General features: G+C 57.6%; 1 protein-coding gene across 1 annotated transcript; it reads left to right on the top strand.

Moving 5' to 3' along the window:
• Positions 1 to 910: 910 nt before the first annotated feature.
• On the top strand, positions 911 to 21833 carry TMEM63A (transmembrane protein 63A; the record flags this gene model as incomplete). Its single annotated transcript, XM_006108483.3, has 19 exons — positions 911 to 1060; positions 3084 to 3237; positions 4785 to 4984; positions 5759 to 5838; positions 8329 to 8395; positions 9992 to 10029; positions 11109 to 11251; positions 12099 to 12150; positions 12519 to 12627; positions 13769 to 13839; positions 14143 to 14223; positions 15081 to 15204; positions 15298 to 15431; positions 16485 to 16622; positions 17345 to 17498; positions 18843 to 18949; positions 19058 to 19144; positions 20091 to 20153; positions 21652 to 21833. Coding segments are annotated over exons 3-19 (1816 nt in total), but the record flags the coding sequence as incomplete, so codon positions are not given.
• Positions 21834 to 22158: the final 325 nt, after the last annotated feature.

Raw genomic sequence — 22158 nt, 5'->3', positions numbered from 1 at the left:
CCCCCCAGCCCAACCCGGGCGCAGCCTGGAGCTGTTCCTCCTGGCACCGCGCGCGGCGGGCCTGGGGAGGGCCGGGGTCTGCGTCCCCCGCGCTGCCCCGGCTCGGTCTGCCCCTCGGTGGCCACTCCCTGCCGTCCCGGTGGCGTCCGTCCCGTGGAGGCGGCGGGAGGCTGGGGAGGGACGCGGAGAGTGGAGGACTCCGCTAGGAAGACGGGCTCCTCGGCCCCTGGGTGGCCTCCATAGTTCAGCCCAGGCAGTGCCCTCACGGGTGGGAGTCCACCTGTGGTTGCCCGCGTCACCCTGAAGCTGTGCGGCTGTGTCCCAGCCCCTGGAGCGAAGCCGGGGGTCGTGCGCACCAGGCCCGGGCGCAGTGGGCGCAGTGGGCGCCAGGGGGGACCCTCCCGGCCCCTGCAGGGTGGTGGGCACCCACTGGGGCTCCGGAGAGACCCCGGGGCGGGGGCACCCCTTAGCGTTTTCCCCTCTCCCTCCACAAGCCCCACGGCCTTTCTCTCTTTTCCCCTCCTCCAACACCTGGTGGAGCCTGAGGTCGGCCCGGCCCTGCCGTGAATGAGAAGCAGCCCAGGCCGCCTCTCCGCTCACATGGCCCCCTGTTTGTTTAGAGTTGGGACAAAGGTCTCTCTCCGCTGTTCACTGGACTCTACGTGGGGTCCTGCGGGTTTCCCATTCGCTGGACGGGACGTCAAAGCAAACAGCTTTTGCCGGCCGGCCGGTGTGGCTCAGTGGTTGAGCATCCACCTAGGAACCAGGAGGTCACCGTTCGATTCCAGGTCAGGGCGCATGCCCCCATCCCCAGTGGGGGGCGTGCAGGAGGCTGCTGGTCAATGCTTCTCTCTCATCATTGATCTCTCTCTCTCTCTCTCTCTCTCACTTCCTCTCTGAAATATATATGAAGCAAACAGCTTTGAAGTGGTCACAGGGCTGGGCCCTGGGCTAAGGGCTTTATGGGCATTGTCTCCCGTGTGTGCCTGCAAGTGCCAGCCGCACTGCCTCTCATCGCTGGGCCAGTACTTGTCGCTCCAGGGTTGACGTGTGTGTGGAGGTAAACAGTCACCCCGCACCTGGGTCCCGTTGGGTGGCACTTTGAGAAGTTTGTGTTTACTTTGTAACCTTCTTCTGCTCCAGCTCCCTTAGCTCCCGGGGCAGAAGGGCTCCGGCAGCTTGTGGTCCTGCGATCATTGTAACAAAACCTGAAAATGTGGTGATTGGGTGATATTAAGAACGCTCTTTTTTTATTTTTTTATTTTTTTTTAAAATATATTTTATTGATTTTTCACAGAGAGGAAGGGAGAGAGATAGAGAGAGTTAGAAACATCGATGAGAGAGAAACATCGATCAGCCGCCTCTTGCACATCCCCCACTGGGGATGTGCCCGCAACCCAGGTACATGCCCTTGACCGGAATCGAACCCGGGACCTCTCAGTCCGCAGGCTGACGCTCTATCCACTGAGCCAAACCGGTTTCGGCAAGAACGCTCTTTTTTTAAAATATATTTTTATTGATTTCAGAGAGGAAGGAAGAGGGAGAGAGATTGATAGAAACATCAGTGATGAGAGAGAATCATTGATTGTCTGCTTCCTGCATGTCCCCTGCAGGGGATTGAACCTGCAACCTGGGCATGTGCCCCTGACCAGAACCGAACCTGGGACCCTTCAGTCCACAAGCTGACGCTCTATCCACTGAGCTAAACCGGCTGGGGCAGGAACGCTCTTCTTGTGAGAGCCAGTAACGCGCGCACGCCTCCTGCCTCATTCGGCTGGTATTTCTGGAAGAAATAGAGTGAAGTGTGCCCGGGGCCAGCTCAGGTGGGCAGCGGGCTAGCCTTGGTGGTTGACTTTCTTTGGCAAGTTTGAGAACAGCTGTTGGACTCGGCCCTCTGTCCCACGGGCCACAACCAGATTCTGGGGGGGGGGGGGGCACATGGGCTGAACTTGGCGTTGGGGGCGCGAGTCCCCTGCTGCCCACCTGGCTCAGCGGGAATTCTTGGATCTCCTCCTCCAGGCTCTTGGCTAGGAATGAGCCGAGGAGGCATGGATAAGTGCTAGGCATTTGCATACACTTGTCAAACAAATATCAGATCACTGGATATTGCGAAGGTCGCGGCCAGGCACGGCTCCTGTGACCACGGGGCCTACTTGCTGGGTTGGCCCCTGCCCAGAACGGTCAGCGTTTCAGCTCCTGAGCCAGCTTCCCTTTTGATCTTGGGTCCACTGAGGTCCCCCCCCCCCCCCCCATCAGCCCCGCCTGGAGGGGCCATTGTGTGTGTGACGGGCAGGACAGGCTACAGCTGAGCTGAAAGGCCCGGAGACTGAGGGCCTGCACAGCTGTGTGCTCAGTGGCACGTCACCCGGAGGGGCTGGCGGGACCGGCTCTGTCCCAGGCCCAGGCTGGCGGTATTTGTGGGCTGACCCCCCGGGGGCCCTTCTTATCAAGGGATCCTGTTTGGCAAGAGGAAACGGACCGAGAGGCATGACTGGGGCTCAAGGAAGAAGGGGAACCACAGTGCTTCCTCCCGTGGGGCCTCTGCTCCCCTAAAGCTCAGCATGCAGCAGCCCTGGGGAGGGCTGTCCCCCGGCACCACCCAGCCCAGCCAGCGCCACCCCCCTCCCCCCTGCCACTCCTCAGGGACAGTGTTGCCTCTGTGAGCATTTTATGAGGCTGTTCTTGTCTTACCATTTCACTCTCAAGCCTTCCTTGTCTGTCTGCCCTGTCCCTGGCAGCAGCCACCCGTGGGCCCAGATGAGCCCCACAGCCCAGGGCAGACCACTGGCCCCAGCAGGGCCTCCAGCCACAGGAGTGGAGGGGGAGGCTGGAGCCCCCGTGGTGCTGGGGGAGGCGGGGGTCGGGGGGTGGGGAGCGGGGTGGCCCAGAGGAACGCAGGCCTAGAACCAGTTCTGGGAGAGGCCAGGGCAGGAGGGCGCCCATTGGGAGGACAGAGGGTCCATGCGAGCGTTTTGAGATCAGAGACCCTGGGGCAGGCGCATGGGGGGGAGTGTCCGCGGGGCCCAGGCCAGAGCTGGGCCGGGAGAGGCCGCTTCTCATGCCGGGTGTCTGTGTCCCTCCAGGAAAGCCCGCACAGGCTGGTGCCCGTGGCCCTGCGGCAGGAGACCCTGTAGGAAATGAGTGGCCGCCCCAGGCCGCTGGGGTTTGCCAGAGCCAGCTGCCCCTGAGGGCCTCTCCGAGGGGCTCAGCCCCAGGCCGTGCCTCCCCTGGTGTCCGGTGAGTGTGGGGCCAGGAGCAGGGCAGGCGCTGGCCTCCCAGCATCTGGCTGGGTGTGTGGTTGGGCTGGTGCCACTGGGCGGGGGTGTGAAGGAGGAGAGCCAAGACCATCTGTCTCCCAGAGCAGCTCTCATGCGTCTGCCCGTCCATGGTTCTGGCACCACACCCTCCCTCCGGCTCTTATTGGGGAGAAAGTGCCTCTGTATCCTGGGAAGCGCCCCCTGACCGCCCGCAACCCCCCGCCACCCACACACACCCTGCCTGCACTTCTGTGTGGGATTGTCCCCAGCCCAGCAGTCCCAGGGGTCAGAACTGGGAATCACCCCCACCCAGCACACAAGCCACCAGCATTGGGTGTTTGGGGTCCCTGCCGCAGGTGGAGAGAGCAGCCTGAGCAGAGGCCCTGGGGAATCTGGTTTAACCAGCTTTGGGGAGGGGAGGGGAGGGGGAGCTGGAGGAAGCAATGCTGAGCATGTCCCCTGCTCCTCGGCCACAGTCCCTGGAAAGGAGGCCGGAACGCGGGCTCTAGCTCTGGGCCTCCGGGGTCAGGGACGAACACTGGAGCTTTTCATGAGCTTCGCTGCCGGGGTTACTAGGGAGGGAGCGGCCAGCCGCCCGCCCGGAGCTGTCCATGTTTGCTTTGGACATGTCAGGCCTTTCCCTTAGACCCAAGGTCCTCAGGGGGGCAGGGGTCAGAGGGTGGAGCTGGGAGGGCTCAGTGGGGGCCTCGGGGTTCCCTGTGGAAGTCCTGAGACTCTCCCCATATCCTCTCCCTGGACCACCCCTCTCCTCTCTTCTCCGGTCCCACATCTGCCTCTGTCCGTCCCTTCCCAGGCCTTTCATCTCTCACTGAGCTAACAAGCTTGCCCGCCTGCTGGGTGTCTGCCTGCTGGGGCGGGAGCCTGTGAGTCAGGAGTCTGGGCCTGAGACCCGCGTCTGCCAGGACCGGCTCCTTGGTCTTGGGGCAGGTGGTGAAGCCCCTGAGCCTCAGTTTCCAAGTGTGGGGAATGGGCCCGTCTCTGACATCCATGAACAGTGGGAGCAGGGGCTCCCTCCCCCGTGGCTCCCACGGTCAGCAGCTGTTGCGTACTTAGGGGGCCCCCCACTTCCTTATTTGCCCCCCCTCCACCCTCTCCCCGGCCTGCACTGGTGCTCCCAGGGGTTCCCCCGGGAAGGAATGGCCTTGCCAGCAGGAGTCCTGGAGGCTGGAGGCCCGTTCCCCCCCCCCCCTAAGCAGGCAGACACGCAGTGCCTGTCCTTCCCTATTGTCCTGTGCCCCCCACTCGGGAGGGTACCAGCTGTGTCTTGCAGGAGCCATCCCCCCTCCATCGGACCCTTGGGACTGTTGGCACAATGGAGCTATTTTCTGTAAACTCTGCCCAGCACGCGGGGTCTGGTGTCTCCTCGCCCCGGCCCCTTGCTGCTGGCTCCCCGTGCCCCCCCCCCTGCCCCCAGCCAGGAGACACCGCCGTTGGCTCTGCCAGCGCTGGCCGGGAAAACGATGCGAGAGTCTGACCTCTGACCGCCTGCCTGGTCCCGTTCTTCAGGGGTGACGGGCACCATGACCGACTCCCCGTTCCTGGACCTGTGGCAGTCCAAGGCGGCGTCCACCCGGGACCGGCTGGGCATCAGGGAACACCCCAACGACTCCTACTGCTACAACTCGGCCAAAAACAGCACCGTGCTCCAGGGCGTCCCCTTCGGCGGCATCCCCGTCGTCCTGCTCATCGACGTCAGCTGCTTCCTGGTAAGACCTTTGTGAATCCTGCTTCCCCTGTCACTTGTTTGTTTAAACCCTACCCAGGGCCTTCCGGGGACCTCAGGGGAGGAGCCAGACCAGGCTTTCTATCCCAGCAGCGTTGCCACTTACGGGCCCTGTGGCTTTGGGTACATTACCTCGCTTGTCTGGGCCTCAGGCTTCTGCTCTGTAAAATGGGACTAATCATTTTTTTTTTAAAAATATTTTTTTTATTGATTTCAGAGGGAGAGGGAGAGAGAGATAGAAACATCAATGGGGATTGAGAGAATTATTGATCGGCTGTGAAATCAATAAAAATAGATTTTTTTAAAAAAGAGAAAAATTCTATGTAAAGTGAAGAAGAAAAGTTAAGCGGCTCCCCAGGGCTGCTGTGGGGCCAGACCTCCCTGCTCAGGAGCCGCCAAGCCCACTCAGTCCTCGGGAGGTCATGGCTGCTGATGCTGCCTTCATAGCCAAGGACAGGCCCACGTGCTTGGCTAGGAGGGTGCTCGGGCAAGCTGAGCGTCAGCGCTGACAGCCTTCGTGACTTGGGAACAAGTGGCAAGACCTGGGGTGGGGTATGTGTGTGTGTGTGTGAGCGAGCACAGCATCACAGCCTTGAGCTGTGCGGCCCTGGGCGGCTCAGTGCCCTCTCTGGGCTTGGGTCACCTTCGCGCCCCGCTGACGCGAGGCAGGCGGGCTTGGTCCCTAAGACAGCTGTCTCTTCTCATGACAAGCCATCCAATGTGCTTTCACTTGCTTTCTTTTTCTTTCTACTTTTAGTTTTTAATATTGGTGTTTTCCATCATAAGGAGAAGATTCTGGGATTACGGACGCATTGCCCTGGTGTCAGAAGTGGGCAGGTAAAAGAGTCATGTTACTTAGAATGTGTGTGTGTGTGTGTGTGACAGAGAGAGAGAGAGAGAGAGAGAGAGAGAGAGAGACAGACAGACAGACAGACATTGGGATGGGATGGGGGCATGGGAAGCCCAGCAGGCAGGACCCACCCACGATGCTGGAATCACATCACGTTCACCGGGTACACCCGCCAGGCCGCTACCAGACGCCGTCTGTCTGGTCCGCGGCACAGACCCGTGAGGTCAGCCTCGTGAGAAAGCCGAGGCCCACACGCCTGGGTTTCCTCCGGGCTCCCGCCCGGCTGTGGCCACGGGCCTTGCTGGCTTTGGGCTGCGGAGGAAACGGTGTTCCTTCAGATAATTAGGGCTTCAAAATCAGCAGGAGGAGGACGCCGGCTTTCTGTCTCTCCTTGGCTATTTTCAAGTGCATCTTCCGCAACGCGTTCCCTGAGGGCTGGGGCTGGCTGCGCAGGGCGGTAGGGCCGTGGCTGAACGAACGTCCCTGACCTCCCCCTGGCTTCGCGCTGGCCGATGGCCCTAACTCAGCCGCCCTGGGTGAGCCTGCTCCGCACCACAGACTCAGGCCTTCCGCTTCCATCCGGGCTTGGGAGGCTCTCAGCTCACATCCCCCAGAGGGGGACCTGAAGTCTCCATCTGCACCACTGGCTGCCACCCACCCCAGTCCTCGTGTCAGTGGGAAGTGAATGGGGAGCACACACTGGCCCAGGCTGCCCCCCCCAGCTCCTGCCCTGCCATCACCGGGCAGACCCTCCACGCTCGCTCCGCAGGCTGCCCCGTGTGGCAATGTGGGAGGGGCGAGGGGTGTGTGTGTAAATGCATTTCCTTCTCCACGGTCTCTGGCATTTGCAAAAGCCTCAGGGTGTTCGTGTTGGGGTGAGGAGGGGGGGGGCCTGGTTTCAGCTGTGTCGGAGCCTGAGACTCTTGGGGAGCCTTTTGGGATATCTGATGCTTTGGGGGACATTCACCCCAAGGAGGGCCTGAATGCCACAGGACAATGGAGCACTTGGAAATCAGGGGGCCTGGCCAGCCCCCTGGCTGTGTGATCTTGGTCAAGTCCCTAAACTTTTTTTGGAGGGGTTTCCTCCTGCGCTCTCTTCCCTGCAGGCTTACCGTGAAGGCCCAATGAGAGAGTTCAAAGTGAAGTTCCACTGTGTCTTAGGCCAGTGGTCGGGAAACTGCGGCTCGGCAAACCGCGGCTCGCGAGCCACATGTGGCTCTTTGGCCCCTTGAGTGTGGGTCTTCCACAAAATACTGGCTCTTCCACAAAATACCGACTTCTGCGCATGGGCCACGAAGTTTCAATCGCACTGTACTTGCGCGCCCGCACGTGGTATTTTGTGGAAGAGCCACACTCAAGGGGCCAAAGAGCCACATGTGGCTTGCGAGCCGCGGTAGGCCATTAGGAGTGGGAGGGCGGAGCGAGGAGTAGGGAAACAGAAGCAAAAATCCAAACAGCTCACAGCACACGGGTGTTCTTGCGGGTTACTCAGAAGAAGGGATCTGATTAAAATGCCACGATATAATATGCTGGAGTTCAGCCCTGGCCGGTTTGGCTCAGTGGATAGAGTGTCGGCCTGTGGACTGAAGGGTCCCGGGTTCGATTCTGCTCAAGGGCACATGCCCTGGTTGCAGGCTCGATCCCCAGCAGGGGGCATGTAGGAGGCAGCTGATCCATGATTCTCATCGTTGATGTTTCCATCTCTCTCTCTCTCTCTCTCCTTTCCTCTCGGAAATCAATAAAAATATATTAAAATGCCAGAGTTCAGCAACTTTAAAATGCACATTTTGGCCTTTTCTTGTCTCTGCAATCGGAAGGCAGCTGGTTATCATTGCTAGTTACAGTTTAATCGGTGGCATTTTTTCATTCTTCGTGGTTCATAATGATGCCCCTGACACCAGTGGTGTCTTAGAGTTGATGATAAAATACAGTGTTGATGCCAAGTGTTGTCTGCTCTGTGGGAAACACCTTGCAAACAGGCCCCGTTTGGAAGTCACTTTCGGTAAACCAGTCCTCGTGCTGAGGCCGAGGGTGTCCTGACCCCGCGTTACAGCCACGCACCGCAGTTTTCTGTCTGACACAGCTCGGAGTGGCTCTCGCCGTGTCCGTTTCTCACAGGGCGAGTTACGCTTCGCCCCAGCCGTTGAGGGCTAGTAGCTTTGGTCCTGAGCTCCATGAGGCAGCAAGATACTGGGGATGCGTTTTTAGATTTTTTAAAAAATATATTTTATTGATTTTTTTACAGAGAGGAAGGGAGAGAGAGAGAGAGAGAGAGAGTTAGAAACATCGATCAGCTGCCTCCTGCACATCTCTTACTGGGGATGTGCCCGCAACCCAGGTACATGCCCTTGACCAGAATCGAACCTGGGACCTTGCAGTCCGCAGGCCGAAGCTCTATCCACTGAGCCAAACCGGTTTCGGCCGTTTTTAGATTTTTAAAAAGAAGTATTTGAATTTTTTTCCGTTTGTGTTTCCAGCGAGTCCAGATTCCAGCGGTCGTCATCGTCTTCCTCGCAGGGGCCACAGGATTTTGAAAGTGACCTGGTTGGTATCTCGGGGGCAGCGGTGGCTGTGGCCGGCAGGGGAGGCCAGAGGCGATGAACCAGCGGGGAGAGGGCGGCGGTGCTCCTGTCCCGGTGGCAGGTGGGGGTCAGAGCTCTTCTCTGCACTGACGGTCACCTGGACTTGGAACAGACCACGGGGGAGGTGCAGCTGGGTGACCCGGGATCGTGAGGTTTGGTTGCCGCTCAGGCAGAGGGCTACGGAATCCCCATGGGGTCCTAGCACGCGTCTCTGTTATCATACTTGCGGCTTTGTGTGACAGTCAATGATCATGATTCTTTCTTTTTTAAAAAATTTTTTTATTTTTATTGATTTTTTACAGAGAGGAAGGGAGAGGGATAGAGAGTTAGAAACATCGATCAGCTGCCTCCTGCACACTCCCTACTGGGAATGTGCCCGCAACCAAGGTACATGCCCTTGACCGGAATCGAACCTGGGACCCTTCAGTCCGCAGGCTGATGCTTTATCCACTGAGCCAAACTGGTTAGGGCTATTATTTCTTTTTTAAGAAATGTGTTTTTATTAATTTTTAGAGAGAGAGAGAGAGAGAGAGAGAGAGAGAGAGAAAGAGAAACATTGATGTGAGATCAGCTGCCTCTCATATGCACCCGACCGGGGATTGAGCCCGCAACCCAGGCAGGTGCCCTGACTGGGAATCGAACCTGCAACCTACCAGTGCATGGGATGACGCTCATCCAACTGAGCCACGTCGGCCAGGGCCAGTTAATTGTTGACTTGCCTGCTAGTCTCTGGGCCAAATGTGAGCAGCAGCCGTGTCTTACCCGGCGCTGTGCCCCGTCACCTTTTTATTGATTACCAGTAGGAGCTGTTTAGTAATTGTCAAGTAAATGAGGAACAAATATTTGTCTTCAAACAAAGACAGGTCACGCTGGGCAGCCGTCCGCTTCAGGGAGTGTCAGTGGACGATCCAAGCTGCAGACACCTGTTCCTTCTCTAGATCCCACTCCAAGCTCTTGTCCCACTTCTCACTCGGCCGTTTGGAAACAAACAGAAACCCACAGCAGTTTCTCCAGAGCGGGCCTGGGGTTTCACCAGCTGTTCATTCAAGTTTCATGATTTGACCCCGGAACATGTGTAATCCCACAGATTGGCAAATTTGAGAGGGTTTTGCAAGAATTCCAAGCTTGCATCCTAGCTGGCTTGGCTCAGCGAATAGAGCATCGGCCTGTGAACTGGAAGGTTCTGGGTTCGATTCCAGTCAGGGGGTACGTGCCCGGGTTGCGGGCTCGATCCCCAGTGTGGGGCGTGCAGGAGGCAGCCGATCAATGACTCTCTCTCATCACTGATGTTTCTATCTCTCTTTCTCCCTCTCCCTTCCTCTCTGAAATCATTTGTAAAAAAGAAAGAATGAATTCCAAGCCTGTAGTGCATATTGGGAACAATTGGGAGCATACAGACTCTGTCGTGTTTGGGACAAGGGGTAGCTTGCTGAATTTGGGGCAAAAGTGCTGTTTTTATACAGAAGAAGGTTAGCTTGTCATTAATCTCAAAGACAATGGTTATATCTGCTCCCAAAGACAGACACGCTCGAAGCTAATTCCCGATCTCTGTTTCCAGGGATGCTGCCCCTGGCTCACTGCGATCTTCCGTCTGAAGTGAGTACGGCGTGTGCGTGCGTGTGCGTGTGCGTGTGTGTGTGTTTGAGTGTTTGTCCAATCGGGTGGTAAGGGCCCAGAGGCCTGCCCTTGAGATAGGGCCTCTTAAGTACTTCCTTCAGTTCAGGTTCAAAGCCGTATGTGGGGGCTGAGGACAAAGGAGTCCCAGGCAGTTCCTGCACCAGCCAGTTAAAGCTCCCGCTGTGCTTCAGGTGGGAATCCTATCTCCTCAGTATTTAACGTGGATCTAGTTGAGTGGAAGCTCCTCTAGACAGTGCTACGTGTCTTTAAACTGGTGAAAAGTGGAGAACTAGTGATCGCTCGATACAGTCAGCTCATTGGGTTAAAAGTGTTCATTTTTTTTCAAAACTTGGAGCCTGTGGTGAGAAATCCTAAAAGAGGCGCTGGGTAGTCTGGGCTGGCCAGTCACCTCCAGGGCGGTGGACGAGCCGGGCTGTGAGTCTGGGTGCCACGGTGGCCATCAGGTTGTTGTAAGATGCACATTATCCGAGACAGCACTAAGAATGAGAAAACGCTGCCCAGTAAGCCGTGATCAGCTGTGCTCATTGAAATAGGAGAAGGATAGCGTAGAATTGATGGGATATGGTAGTTTCAGGACAGTGGGTAAGTCCCTTTCTCTGGGCCTCAGTTTCCCCAACTATAAGAAAGGTGCCGAGGCCGACACCTGCTCTGGCTAATTCAAATGAATTAATATGTGGTGTATAAATGGTGGAGTTTGAGGGATAGAAACGTCAATGATGAGAGAGAATCATTGATCGGTTGCCTCCTGCACGCCCCCTACGGAGGATGGAGCCCGCAACTCAGGCATGGGCCCCTGACCGGAACGGAACCTGGGACCCTTCCGTCCGCAGGCGACGCTCTATCCGCTGAGCCAAACCAGCCAGGGCTATGCCGCTTTTCCATGCCTCTGTTTCCTGCTGTGCTAAGAAATGGAGATGAAATTAGAAGCTCCCTCGAGGGGTGGCCAGGAGGGGTTATAGGAGACCCTCCGTGCAGGGCCTCCGAGGGCCGGCCTGGGGCTGCTGCTCACCGGAATCCCATGCCTGTGTCTTGACCAGCGACGACCAGATCCTGGAGTGGTGCGGGGAGGACGCCATCCACTACCTGTCTTTCCAGAGACACATCATCTTCCTGCTGGCGGTGGTCAGCTTCTTGTCCCTGTGCGTCATCCTGCCTGTCAACCTCTCGGGCAACTTGCTGGGTAACTATTCTCTCTCTTTTTTTCAAATATATTTTTATTGATGTCAGAGAGGAAGGGAGAGGGAGAGAGAGAGTGAGAGGGACATCAATGAGAGAGAATCATGGATTGGCTGCCTCCTGCACTCACCCCACTGGGGATCAAGCCTGCAACCAGGGCATGTGCCCTGACCGGGGATTGAACCAACCATGACCTCCTGGTTCCTAGGTCGACGCTTGACCCCTGAGCCACGCAGAGCAGCAGGCCTCGGGAAAGGGTCTCACTGTGGGGGAGTCATGCTCATGCTCAGATGTGAGAATGTCCCAGGGTGGCTTTCTGGACTTTTCCATCCGATTAAAAATCCAGAGAAGAATCCACCCTAAGCCTAATATCCAATTCTGGTTCTAAGTAGGAGGAGGAGGAAAAAAACCCCAAGATTTACAGAATCAGGGCCTCCCACGGATGTTTGACATCTCCCAGCCCCACTCAGAGTCAGAATCCGAGCCCGGAATTCTATCTCCAAGCGTCCGCCGGAAGCTCGCTCCCCAAATGCCACCAGGACCCCACTCCTTACACCCCGGGATTCCCAGCCCTGCTTCTGGGAACGGCTAAGGGTCGGTCCCGATTTCCTAAGAAATGCCACCAAAATCTCAAAGCCAGGCGAAGGCAGGTTGTGACTCAACCCCCGAGACGGGGTGAGAAGTTGCCGGGGGCATCTGGGGCTAAAGCAGGGCCTTGTTGGGGTGACTCTGGGAAGACTGGACGGTGTCTGTACCCCGGCCCCTCCGAGCCGCACTCACTCACTGAGGCTGGCGGTGCCCCTCCCGCCCCCGGGGCGGCCCTGGCGCTAAGTCCCTGTGCTTCTCCGCAGAGAAGGACCCGTACAGCTTCGGGAGGACGACGATAGCAAACCTCCAGACCAAGTGAGTGTGGGGGACGGGTCTGAGGGTGCCGATGGGCGAGGCCAAGGAGAGGGCGGATTCTGGAGCCCAGAGTCAGCGAGAGGTGGCCCCACGTGGGCGGACTGAGGCCCTGAAGCCCCTTTGCAGCCAGCGTGTGTCTGGGCTCTGGGCATGGACACCCCGTTAGCAACTGCTGTTTTGAGGGGCTGTAGGAAACCAGGAGGGCTCATTTGCCAGGAAGGGGCTCTCTCTAAGGGGGGCTGGCCGCCCAGCCTCTTGTGATGAAGTCGCTGTCCCTCAGCTCAGGGCCATAAGGTAGCCCAGCCCAGCCCTTGTGCCCCCGCCTGGGCTGGGGTCCCCCCGCTGATCGCAGGCGGTGTCCCCCGCAGCAACGACCTGCTCTGGCTGCACACCGTCTTCGCCGTCATCTACCTGTTCCTCACCCTGGGCTTCATGCGGCACCACACCCAGTCCATCAAGTACAAAGACGAGAGCCTGGTGAGTGAGGCTGGGGGTGGGGGTGGGGCAGGGGCTAGGGAGGAGGGGGGCGGAGAGAAATGGCCACCCCTGCTCGATCCCTGGCATGGCAGCAGGGAGCGTCCGAAGGGTCCTCTGGAACCCGCTTGCAGGTTTGAACTCAAAGTTGGCATTGTCCTTTTTTTTAATCATCACCTGAGGATATGTTTATTGATTTATTATTGTTGTTGTTAATCTTCACCCGATTTTCCATTGATTTTTAGAGAGAGTGGAAGGGGGGCGGGAGAGACAGAGAGAAACATCAATGTGAGAGAGACAAATCGGTTGGTTGCCTCCTGCACGTGTCCCGTCCAGGGCTGGGGATCGAGCCTGCAACCTGGGCATGCGCCCTTGACTGGAACTGAACCTGGGATCCATCAGTCCCCAGGCAGATGCTCTATCTACTGAGCCAATTCGGCTAGGGCGTTTATTGATTTTTTTTTTTTTAGAGAGAGGAAGAGAGAAAGAGAGAGAGAGAGGAAGAAAGAAAGGAAGGAAGGAAGGAAGGAAGGAAGGAAGGAAGGAAGGAAGGAAGGAAGGAAGGAAGGAAGGGAAAGAAAGAGAGAGAGAGAAAGAAAGAAAAACAGAAACTTGAATGTGAGAGAGAAACACCGATCGGTTGCCTCTCATACAACTAACCTTCGACCTGGGATCAAACCCACAGCCGAGGCATGTGCCCTGACTTGGAATCGAACCCACTGCCTTTTGGTGCCCAGGACGATGGATGCTCCAACCAACCGAGCCCCACCAGCCAGGGCCTGGTATTCCCTTTAACAACTTGTTTTCTGAACAGATTGTTTCAGGGTGTAGGGTTTAAGGGCCAACTAGCCCTTAGATTTGTGGGCTGTGAGCTCGTAGTTACGATTCTGAATACGATTCCTTTTCCATGACTTAGTTGCAGGCCCGGCCTCCTGTGATCTGCCGTGAGGCCCTATTGAGTCCCGCCCCCTCTCCGGGTCCTTTCTCAGTCCCCGGTCGTGCCAAGGAGCGCGTGGCGTTGCTTGGGAAATGCTCTGTGTAGCCGGGAGGAAGGCGCTCTTTCCAGGCCCTGCCAGGCCAGGAGGCGCGCCCAGGGCCCCTGCCCGGCTCGTCCTGGTGACTTCTCCGCGCGTTTCTCCGGCAGGTGAGGCGGACCCTGTTCATCACAGGACTCCCCAGACACGCCACGAAGGACGCGGTGGAGAGCCACTTCCGGTGAGCAGGCCGGGCCGAGGGGCAGCGAGCCCTTCCCGGTGGGACCCCACAGTCCCAGGGGCAGGCGCCGGGGGTGGGTGCCTTATGTCTTCCCCGGGGTCCCTGGGGGAGCCGAGACCTGCCACACGGGCATCGAAGGCTGCCTTGCGCTGGCTGTGCTGGTGCTGAAAGAGGAAGACAAAGGCCTCTCTGGCCCGGGAATGGGCAGCGAGATTGCTCTGGGGCCCTTGGAGATGGGGGGTCCCGCCTGCCTGGGGGCTCCTTTTCCAATCCATCCTTTCCTCCGGCCCGCCCTGGGCGCAGGGACGCGTATCCCACGTGCGAGGTGGTGGAGGTCCAGCTGTGCTACAACGTGGCCAAGCTGATCTACCTGTGCAAGGAGAGGTACGGGGTGCGCGCACGCGTGTGTGTGGGAAGCGTGCATGCGTGGGGGGAAGCGTGCATGCATGAGGAAAGCGTGCATGCATGGGGGAGAAGCGTGCATGCACGCACAGGGAAGCGTGTGTGTGTGTGTGTGTGTGTGTGGGAAGCGTGCGTGTGTGGGGGGAAGCGTGCATGCATGGGGGGAAGCGTGCATGCGTGGGGGGAAGCGTGCATGCATGGGGGAAGCGTACATGCATGGGGGAGAAGCGTGCATGCATGCACAGGGAAGCGTGCGTGTGTGTGTGGGAAGCGTGCGTGTGTGTGTGGGAAGCGTGTGTGTGTGTGGGGAAGCGTGCATGCGTGTGGGGGAAGCGTGCATGCATGTGGGGGAAGCGTGCGTGCATGGGGGGAAGCGTGCATGTATGCACGGGGAAACGTGCATGCGTGTGGGGAAGCGTGCATGCATGCACGGGGAAGTGGGCTTGTGTGTGCGGGTGAGCAGGCGTGTGTGTGGGGGAAGCATGCGCGTGTGGGGGGAAGCATGCGTGTGTGGGGGGAAACGTGCATGCGTGTGGGGAAGCGTGCATGCATGTGGGGGAGAAGCGTGCATGCATGCACGGGGAAGTGGGCGTGTGTGTGCGGGTGAGCAGGCGTGCACAGGCAAGTGTGCATGCACGGGGAAGCAGCCGTGCGCGGGTGAGCGGGCCTGCGCCCTCTGACCCTCCCCCCCCGAGAAGCCCCCCTCCTTCCTTGATGGCCTCCAGCTTGTTCAGAGCGCTGGGCCCCCGTTCTGGGTGACGGAGAGTTGAATGGAGGGTGCGGGGCCCGTGCCGCGGATTGTGAGTCTGCAGTCCCTCTCCCCCAACCTCCACCTGCAGGAAGAAGACGGAGAAGAGCCTGACCTACTACACCAACCTGCAGGTGAAGACGGGCCAGCGGGCCCTCATCAACCCCAAGCCCTGCGGCCAGTTCTGCTGCTTCGAAGTGCAGGGCTGTGAGCGGGTGAGGCCCCCTCCTCCCCCCGGGCCGGGCGCGGGCGCTGGGGTCCCCGCCACCCGCACGGGCCACGGCATCACAGGGACGTGCCCCTGGCAGGAGGACGCCATCGCTTACTACACGGGCCTGAAGGACCGGCTGATGGAGAGGATCACGGAGGAGGAGTCCAGGGTCCAGTTCCAGCCCCTGGGCATGGCCTTCGTCACCTTCCAGGAGAAGTCCATGGCCATCTAGTGAGTGTCCCGGCCTCCCAGGCGGGCTCCCCGGGCCCTGTCCCGATGCCCCGCTGGCCCTCTTGGGGAGAGACGATACCGCCGAGTCACATGGCTGGGGTCTGCCGTGTCCCTCTGCCTCCTGGGTCTGGCTGGGGAGGAGTCACCACGCTTACCCCTCGGGGAGCCCAGCCCGTGTGTGTGGGACCGCGGGGCTCCGTGACTCTAGCTGAGACCCTCTCCGGTGGCTGTGGCCTTGCCCGGCGGTGGGGCTCGCACCAGCTGCCCCAGGGGCCCGGCGGCTCCGTGTCCCAGCATTCTGATGGACGCCACCCTCCTTCAGGGAGCCGCTCTGCACCCCAGATCCTGCTTCTGTGCAGGGGCACCCCGTCTTCCTACAAATGGGCACTCGGGGCGCTCACTGCTGCCGGCAGCCCGGCCCTGGGGAGGGGGTTTGCACGAAGCTCTTCCACCCGCCAGCGGTCAGGCTCATAAAGCGCACTCGTGCCTGGGGCCTCGGCATCCCCGAGCCACGGGAGCCGAGGGAGGGGGAGGGGCGGGGCCAAGAGATGGGCGCTTTATGGGAGACAAAGGGGGAAAGAGGAGGAGCTGTTGAGGGTGGAGGTGGGGTCCGAGGGGGGAAATCTTGGATCAGAATGGGAGCCCGCCTCCTGTATGTGTTCTGATAGCAACTCTGGGGCCTGGGAAGTGAGCGAGAGTCTCGAAGGGTGAAGCCACTGGCAGGAGGATCCCGGCGGGGGGTCGGGGGGTTGCCGGGGGTTGGGGGTGCAGTGCAAGCAGCATGGGAACCGGAGCCCGACAGCTGGGGCGTAGAACCTGATCGGAGAGCCTCCGTTCCCTTCTCTGTAAAATCGGAATAACGATCCTCGGCTCGCAGGGTTGTGCTGAGGATTAAACGAAACCCTCCACATCGTGGGCCCCGCCTGCTGTCTCTCTCCTAGCGTTAGTTATCATAATAGACCCACAGTAATAAAGCCAGGGTCCTGCTCCACGGGGCTCCCGTTCTGACTCGGCCCCGTGTGCCGGGCCCTGGCACGCCTGCCTCCCCCGCAGCATCCTGAAGGACTTCAACGCCTGCAAGTGCCAGGGCCTGCGGTGCAGAGGGGAGCCCCAGCCGTCCTCCTGCAGCAGAGAGCTCGGCATCTCCCAGTGGACGGTCACCTTCGCCGCCTACCCCGAGGACATCTGCTGGTGAGCCCCCGGCCCGCGAGGGCCGCATCCCGGTGCTCAGGAGCCACACGTGTCTCGTGGCTACGGTGTCGGACAGTGCAGCCTGAGGTCGAGGGTCACCTGCTTCGCTAGCCTGGGGACACATTAAAAGTAAAAAACAACAAAAAAAAGTTGAAATTAATTTTCGTAATAGTATCTATCTCTCTCTAGATGCTAAAATATTATCAGTTCAACAGTTAGCGAAGAATCACTTGTAGCTCCTCTGAGCTCATAAGGCCCCCAAATTTGACCTTCCAGGGGCTGAAGGTCAGTGCAGAGAACCCGTCTGTACTCCCAGGTCGGCATGAGCCCTACGCCAGAGCCCCTCAGGCTAGTCCAGCGATGGCGAACCTATGACACGCCTGTCAGAGGTGACACGCGAACTCGTTTTTTTGGTTGATTTTTCTTCGTTCAATGGCATTTAAATATATAAAATAAATATCAAAAATATAAGTCTTTGTTTTACTATGGTTGCAAAGATCAAAAAATTTCTATAGGTGACACGGCACCAGAGTGAAGTTAGGGTTTTTCAAAATGCTGACACGCCGAGCTCAGAAGGTTCGCCATCACTGGGCTAGTCTCTTGGCTGGACTCACTGGGACTTTCTGACCCCCCCCCGCCCTGAGCCAGGGGCATGTTGGTGGGGTTGGTGGCCAGGCCCTGGGAGGTGAGCCGCCAGGGCCCGTGTCCTCTCTCCTCCGCAGGAAGAACCTCTCTGTCCAGGGCCCCCGCTGGTGGCTGCAGTGGCTGGGCATCAACTTCGTTCTCTTCGTGGTGCTGTTTTTTCTGACCACACCCTCCATCATCATCTCCACCATGGACAAGTTCAACGTCACCAAGCCCATCCACGCGCTGAATGTGAGTGGACACCTGCAAGGCCCATCCCTGGAGGGCTCGGTGCCAACAGGGCACGGTGGGGATGGGGAGCGGGGAAGGGGGGCGGCCAGGGGGTGTGGGGGACGGCGAACCAGGATGTCATTCACTCAGCTCATGTCTGGGCTATTTTTAAAATAAATAATTTTTTTTTATTAAAAATATACTTTATTGATTTTTTTACAGAGAAGAAGGGAGAGGGATAGAGAGTTAGAAACATTGATGAGAGAGAAACATCGATCAGCTGCCTCCTGCACACCCCCCATTGGGGCTGTGCCCGCAACCAAGGTACATGCCCTTGACCGGAATCGAACCTGGGACCCTTGAGTCCGCAGGCCGACGCTCTAGCCACTGAGCCAAACCGGTTCGGTCTAAAATAAATAATTTTTTGTATCGAGGAATAATTGATGTCTATTATCATGCCTACGTTTTTAGCCCTAAGCAGGCATGGCCACATTGAGTACAATGTCTTCTAGTAATTTAGACATTTTATGTACATATATTCATTATATATATAATATATAATATATATATTATATAGAACTATATTCCATACGTATTCATAATGAATGTATGTGCATATATAATTACATATATGGAATCAATCTACACATTCATCAGTAGGTGTTACTCGAGTTGAATGAAGTATATTTGGTCTGAGAGCGTGTTCAGCGCCCATTAAAAATTGCATAGCCCTGACCGGTTTGGCTCAGGGGATAGAGCGTTGGCCTGCAGACTGAAGGGTCCCAGGTTTGATTCCGGTCAAGGGCATGTACCTTGGTTGTGGGCACATCCCCAGTGGGGGGTGTGCAGGAGGCAGCTGGTCGATGTTTCTCTCTCATCGATGTTTCTAACTCTCTATCCCTCTCTCTTCCTCTCTGTAAAAAATCAATAAAGTATATTAAAAAAAAAACACAAGCACTTCTCAGTGGATAAAGTCCCAAATTAAAAAAAAAAATTGCATAGACTTGGTGTTGGGCACTGGGGGCTTGTGACGAGAGCAGGATATGAACTGTCTCCGAGCAGTGGCTACAGCGATGCGCCAGGGATGCGGGTGCACGCGGGTGCCACTGGGGGGGGGGGGGCGGGCAAGGAGGAGAAGAGCTGCTTGGGTCGGGTGGCAGCACCTGGATGGTTTCTTGTACATTTCAGGTTTTAATAATCTTGTCCTTGAATTATATGTGAAATTGCTGGCTTCGCTCTAAATACAAACAGAAGGGGTTGTTGTCTATTCAGCCAGCAGAGTGGACTAGCTCCCCTGTACCAGGGACAACGTTGGTTCTGGGGGGCGAGGAGGACTAAACCCCAGCCGTGGGCCTTGTTTTCCAGGACCCAATCATCAGCCAGTTCTTCCCCACCCTCCTCCTGTGGTCCTTCTCCGCCCTGCTGCCCACCATCGTCTACTACTCCACACTGCTGGAGTCTCACTGGACCAAGTGAGTGCCGGGCGGGCGCCGACCCCGTGCCCTAGGGCAGCGGGCACACGGCTCCCTGGGGACCCCTGGGACCCCGGGGCTGGGATGCTCACCTCTGACTTCCTGCAGGTCTGGGGAAAACCGGATCATGATGACCAAGGTCTACATATTCCTGATCTTCATGGTGCTGATTCTGCCCTCGCTCGGCCTCACCAGGTACGCGTGGCCGCCTCCTGCTCTCAATTCAGAACCTGGGTCGTAGCTGGAGAGTACTGTCCCCAGGAGAATGGAACCTTTAAAAAAAAAAATACACACACACACACACATGATTATGCTTGTTTCTCACTTTATATATTTAATGTGTTTTTTAAAATATATTTTATTGATTTTTTACAGAGAGGAAGGGAGAGAGATAGAGAGTTAGAAACATCGATGAGAGAGAAACATCGATCAGCTGCCTCCTGCACACTCCCTACTGGGGATGTGCCCGCAACCCAGGTACATGCCCTTGACTGGAATCGAACCTGGGACCTTTCAGTCCGCAAGCCGACGCTCTATCCACTGAGCCAAACCGGTTTCGGCTTAATGTGTTTTTTATTGATTTCAGAGAGGAAGGGAGAGGGAGAGAGAGAAAAACATCAATGAGGAGAGAGAATCATGGATCGGCTGCCTCCTGCACACCCCCTACTGGGGATTGAGCCCGCAACCCGGGCATGTGCCCTGACCGGGAATCGAACCATGGTCTCCTGGTTCATAGGCTGATGCTCAACCGCTGAGCCACACCAGCTGGGCCGGAAATGGTTTTGGAGTGGATGCATACCTACCCCTGACAACATTTAAGCCTGTCACACCCACCTGGAGGGCAGTTGTGCTGCCCATTGATTCTCCCAGAGATTGGATCTCTCTACGTTTGAAAACAAGTTTATCACGACGACAGCTGTCCACTTAGGGGGAGGGTCTGGTCCTGGCGTGGTTTCTCTCCGGAAGGACGGTTCTGTTACAGTAGGCCCTGGTGTGTCGCACGGCAGCAAGCGGCATTTTAAAGGATAAACGTGGATCTGGAGATGCGGCCTGTTTTTAGAAGAAGAGGAGAAAGGACGTCCGTGTTGTGGTCACGCGGCGCGTTGGGAGTCGGTTCTGACGGGATCCGTTTGTCTTTCAGCCTCGACGTTTTCTTCCGCTGGCTCTTTGACAAGTCTACCCCCGACACCTCTATCCGGTTAGAGTGAGTATCAGTCTTGCGCGCGGAGGTGATGGAGACACCGTCCCAAGTAAATGTCCCCCGGGGCTCGGGCTGCGCTGCGGGGAGGGTGGTCCCCGTTTCGGAACAGACCACTTCCTCCCGGAGACCCCAGGGCTGGGCCTTGCCCGCTCCCCGACCCGGTTCCTGCTGGGGAGGCAGCTGGACGGAGCCTTCGGCCACACCAGGGGAGCTGGCCCATTCTGTGCAAAGCATGTGGTTCATTTTTTTTAGGCCAGGACTTCAATTAGTCACAGCCTCATTCGGTCTCTGAAACTTATTTACCGAGACCTGAGCCGCTGGGGAGGAGGAGCTGCTGGGCCTCCGTGGTGCCAGGGGGCAGGAGTGGGAGTAATAATTAACGTTGCAGCCAGAGCGACTTGTCTGGACTGGCGGTTACCTTTGCCCAGAGAACAGAGTTCTCAACTCATGTCTGATGTGGGTCCTTGTTAGCATTTTCAGCTCGCACCACACCACTTAACAGAAATACTTATTACTTAACAAGGCGCTGCGCTAAAAGCTGGATTCTTGGTCTTGTTTCACCTTCACAGCCACTATCAGTAGGTCGTGTCATTATCCCCATTTTACAGATGAGGGGACTGAGGCCCAGAGATGTTGACTAACTTGCCCAAGGCTACCCAGCGAGTTAGGACATGGAGCTGGGACGTGACCTCAGCCCCGATGGCACTGGACTTTAGGTCCTGAAATAGGCTCATAGGCCCACGATGGATTTTCCCAAAGAGATATTTATAGGGAAGGCTGGCTGCGATTTCCTTTTTTATCTTTTATTTGTTTTCCGTCACCATGGAAGGGGTGAATTATTATTATTATTAGTTTTTTTTTGTGATCCTCACCCGAGGATATTTCCCCATTGATTTTTTTTCTTTTTTAGAAAGAGAGTGGAAGAGAGAGGGAAAGACAGAGAGAAACACCGATGTGAGAGAAGCACATTGATGGGTTGCCTCCTGCACATGCCCCGACCAGGGCCCGGGCCAGGGAGGATCCTGCAACCGAAGTACATGCCTTTGACCAGAATCAAACCCGGGACCCTTCGGTCTGTAGGCCGACGCTCTGTCCACTGAGCAACACCGGCTAGGGCTGGGGTGAATTATTTTGAACGGGTTCTTGCTGGGTACGCTGGTGACTCGGGAGCTGGCAGCCTCCGACAGACACACACACCCCCATCCGGCTCTCGTTCAGGCGGACAGCGGCTTCCGGTTGCCAAGGGCAGTGGTCGGCTCTCAGTCCTCACCTTAGTGACCTGTCAGCAGATGCTGGCTTCGCTGGCTTCGGCGCTCGCCTCTCCTGGTCCCCCCCACGCTGGGATGTGAGCTCCTTGGGGGCAGGGGCAGGGGCTTTGTTTCCCTCCCAGCGCCTGGCACAGCGCCTGGCACACGTGGGTGCTGCACACGCACCCACCAGGGGCCTCGGGTCCCGGCTCGCCTGACTCATCCCCCCACCTCCCCGCTGCCCGGGTCCCCAGGTGCGTCTTCCTGCCGGACCAGGGCGCCTTCTTTGTGAACTACGTCATCGCCTCGGCCTTCATCGGCACCGGCATGGAGCTGCTGCGGCTGCCGGGCCTCATCCTCTACACCTTCCGCATGGTCATGGCCAAGACCGCCGCCGACCGCAGGAACGTCAAGCAGGTGCGGGCTGGCGGGGCGGGTGCAGGGGCTCCCCCCGGAGCGTCCCCCTCGGGCACTTCCCCAGCCGCCCTGCTGCGCGCCGGGCACTCCGCCCAGTGCCTTTCACCGGGGCTCAGGCCGCCTGTGGGGGCGGAGGGGCCAGGCCCTGCTTGCCAGCGGCAGGTCTTCATAAACCTCCTCTCTGACTCATCGGCTGGAGGACAGAGTGTGGATTTTTACATTAAAAATTTTTTTTTAAAAAAAATTGATTTCAGCCGAAACTGGTTTGGCTCAGTGGATAGAGCGTCGGCCTGTGGACTCAAGGGTCCCAGGTTCGATTCCGGTCAAGGGCATGTACCTGGGTT

Source organism: Myotis lucifugus, unplaced genomic scaffold, assembly GCF_000147115.1.
Source record: "Myotis lucifugus unplaced genomic scaffold, Myoluc2.0 scaffold_2449, whole genome shotgun sequence".
NCBI classification, from domain to species: domain Eukaryota; kingdom Metazoa; phylum Chordata; class Mammalia; order Chiroptera; family Vespertilionidae; genus Myotis; species Myotis lucifugus.
Note: the sequence above shows the minus strand (reverse complement) of the source record. Positions and strands in the feature narration are given on the sequence as shown.